The following is a 3,237-nucleotide window of genomic DNA, read 5'->3' as shown; positions in this document are numbered from 1 at the left end:
CATTTCCAGTCTTCCACGGAAGCGTCTGCTCACAGGGAAATATCACAGGTGAGAGTTGTCTTTTCACGTGCCAGGAAGGCGACGTTGGTAATGGTCACGCTCAAATGGTGCTATTTACTTGCCACCGGCACAAAAGCCGGACAGCTGGTGCTCTGGCAACGACCACGCTCAGACAGTGCTCTTAGTGATTTACTGGCACAGGTGCCATCACGATTTCGCTGGACTGGCCCTTGTGCAGGTGGCACGTAAAATACACCATTTCGAGCGTGGCCGTTGCCAGTTACGTGCCGGTGGCACATAACAGCACCCACTACACTTTCAGAGTGGTTGGCATTAGGAAGGGCATCCAGTCGTAGAAACTCTGCCAGATCAGATTGGAGCCTGGTGCAGCCATCTGGTTCGCCAGTCCTCAATCAAATCGTCCAACCCATGCTAGCATGGAAAGCGGACGTTAAACGATGATGATGAGGGTTGGTGAGAGGAAAGGCATCCGGCTCCAGAAACGTCTACCGCAGCAAACTCTCATTCAACCCATGAAGGCATGGAAAAGCGGAAACCGATGATGTCAAAGTGCTCATATCAATCTCCATAATATTTCGTACCCATCCGATTCCAGTAGGATTCAAGGATTCGGTCTGAAAAGTTTAAGGGACATAACTAAGACCCCACCCATCGTTAATAACAACGATAATGAGGATAATTAGCACAAGGCCGCATAGTTTTAGCAGAAAGGATATAATTGATTAACTCGTTAGCCTAGATAATTATTTATTTTATATTGCAAACTGCAATTAGTGAACAATGGGTTTGTTCAGCTCTGTTTCCACGGGTGAGGGAGTGTGACAAAGTCTATACTCACCCTGTATATATATATATGTATATATATATATATAGGTATATATATGTGTTTTATATATGTGTGTATATATATGTGTGTGTGTGTGTAATATGTTAGTGTGTGTATATATGTGTATATATATGCATGAATATATTTGCATGTAAACGTGTGTCTGTGGGTATATATACAAGTGTATGTATGTGTGTGTGTGTGTGTGTGTGTGTCATGTGTATGTGTCTGTCTGTGAGTCCTCAGCAGCATTCTTTTGATAATGGAGATATCACATTTTTCCAATAATAATAATCCTTTCTACTGAAGGCACAAGGCTTTGAAATTTGGAGGGAAGGGACTTGTCGATTACATCGACCCCAGTGTTTTACTGGTACTTAATTTATTGATCCCAAGAAGTTGAAAGGCAAAGTTGCCCTCGGCGGAATTTGAACTCAAAATGTTGAGGTAGATGAAATACTGCTAAGCATTTTGCCCATCATGCTAACTGTTCTGCCAGTTCACCGCCTTAATAATAATAATAATAATAATAATAATAATAAGGGTCTCTCTAATGTGTGGAAAGAGACCCTGTGAGCCCTCTGACTGCAGGCTGCTGTCCCCTTTCACGGAATCTACCAGAGCAAACAAGACTGAGTGCTCTGAGAAAGGGTTAGGGTTAGGGACACGCCTCCTTTTGAGAAATGCAGTAGTGTGGATGATTGGTGGTGTGAGGGGTGGGATGGAGGTATGCAGGCCTTCTGGTGCAGAAGCGGGCAGAGCTCTGTAGGGGTTTTCCAGTATAAGAGAAGAGATTTCTTGTATGGGTGGAGGGGGTGATAATGGTTGGGCGCATCGCGGACAAGCAATGGTCAGCTTTGCCTCAGGAAATAGAAATAGCAGTAAGAAGCCATCACTGAGGCAGGTAGAGAGAGAGAGAGAGAGACAGAGGGAGAGAGAGAGAGACTTGAGAGAATTTATTGCTGGAAGAAATCATGACAAGAAAGAGAAAGACACAAGTTATAAAACAAAGCAAGAATATTTACAAATTTTAGAGAGGAGAGATTGCTGAGGAAAACATGGCGTTTTATTTTGTTTTATTTTGTATATTTTATAATTATTAATATTGTTGTTTATTTTCAGGACCTTGTGGAATACAAAATGAAACACCGCATATTAAAAGTCCGGACATTGGACGATACAATAAAGACATTAAAAGTTGATGACAGCTGTCCTATTGGCATGTTAATGGTGACCATTTGTACCAGATTAGGTAGGTTGATCTCTCCTTCATCTCATTTCTTTGGTACAGCTTACATATTTATTAGTAAAACGACAGCAGAAAAAAAAGAAGGAAAAGCTTCAAACAATACGTAAAGGAAATTCGATCAAAAGCAACCTTTATATTTCGAGCACAAAGGCCCTTTATCAGGAGTATACAGTTTAGAAAAATAATATGCTTCTGATGATGGATCTCCATGTCTGAAATGTAGAGAAGCTGCTCAACTTTCCTTTTCACATTCTTAAATGTTCTTCTGTTTTGTTATTTTACTTCTGCATTGCAATGCTCTCTCTCTCTCTCTCTCTCTCTCTCTCTCTCTCTCTCTGTATGTATGTATGTATATATATATATATATATATATATATATATATATCATCATCATCATCATCATCGTTTAACGTCCGCTTTCCATGCTAGCATGGGTTGGACGATTTGACTGAGGACTGGTGAAACTGGATGGCAACACCAGGCTCCAGTCTGATTTGGCAGAGTTTCTACAGCTGGATGCCCTTCCTAACGCCAACCACTCAGAGAGTGTAGTGGGTGCTTTTACGTGTCACCCGCACGAAAACGGCCACGCTCGAAATGGTGTCTTTTATGTGCCACCCGCACAAGCCAGTCCAGGGGCACTGGCAACGATCTCGCTCGAAAATCCTACAGGAGCCAGTCAGGCGGTACTGGCAACGGCCACGCTCAAAATGGTACATCTCATGTGCCACCCGCACAAGAACCAGTCCAGGGGCACTGGCAACGATCTTACTTGGCTTGCCGGGTCTTCTCACGCACAGCACATTTCCAAAGGTCTCGGTCAGTAGTCATCGCCTCGGTGAGGCCCAATGTACGAAGGTCTTGCCTCACCACCTCAGCCCAGGTCTTCCTGGGCCTACCTTTTCCACGGGTTCCCTCAACTGTTAGGGTGTGGCACTTTTTCACGCAGCTATCCTCCTCCATTCTCACCACATGTCCATACCAGCGCAATCGTCTCTCTTGCACGCCACAACTGATGCTTCTAATGTTCAGCTTTTCTCTCAAGATACTTACACTCTGACGGGTATTCACATTGACATTACACATCCAACGGAGCATACTGGCTTCATTCCTTGCGAGCTTACGTATGTCCTCAGCAGTT

At 43.5% G+C, this 3,237-nt stretch overlaps 1 protein-coding gene across 6 annotated transcripts in view; it reads left to right on the top strand.

The window, feature by feature from the left end:
* LOC149130721 (talin-2-like) overlaps positions 1-2,433 on the top strand; it is a 205,179-nt gene extending 202,746 nt beyond the window's left edge. For 5 of the 6 annotated variants that reach the window (XM_089344733.1, XM_089344735.1, XM_089344732.1 and 2 more), the window contains one exon: positions 1,970-2,218. In XM_089344733.1, the coding sequence (XP_089200859.1) occupies positions 1,970-2,203 (234 nt within the window). In that variant the 3' untranslated portion in view covers positions 2,204-2,218. Of the gene's footprint in view, positions 1-1,969 lie in introns of all 6 variants that reach the window. The other variant, XM_089344731.1, reaches the window with a different exon arrangement.
* Positions 2,434-3,237: the final 804 nt, after the last annotated feature.

This window comes from Octopus bimaculoides, chromosome 28 (genome assembly GCF_046866305.1).
Source record: "Octopus bimaculoides isolate indiv1 chromosome 28, ASM4686630v1, whole genome shotgun sequence".
In the NCBI taxonomy this organism is placed as follows: domain Eukaryota; kingdom Metazoa; phylum Mollusca; class Cephalopoda; order Octopoda; family Octopodidae; genus Octopus; species Octopus bimaculoides.
This window is presented reverse-complemented; position numbering and strand designations above follow the sequence as displayed.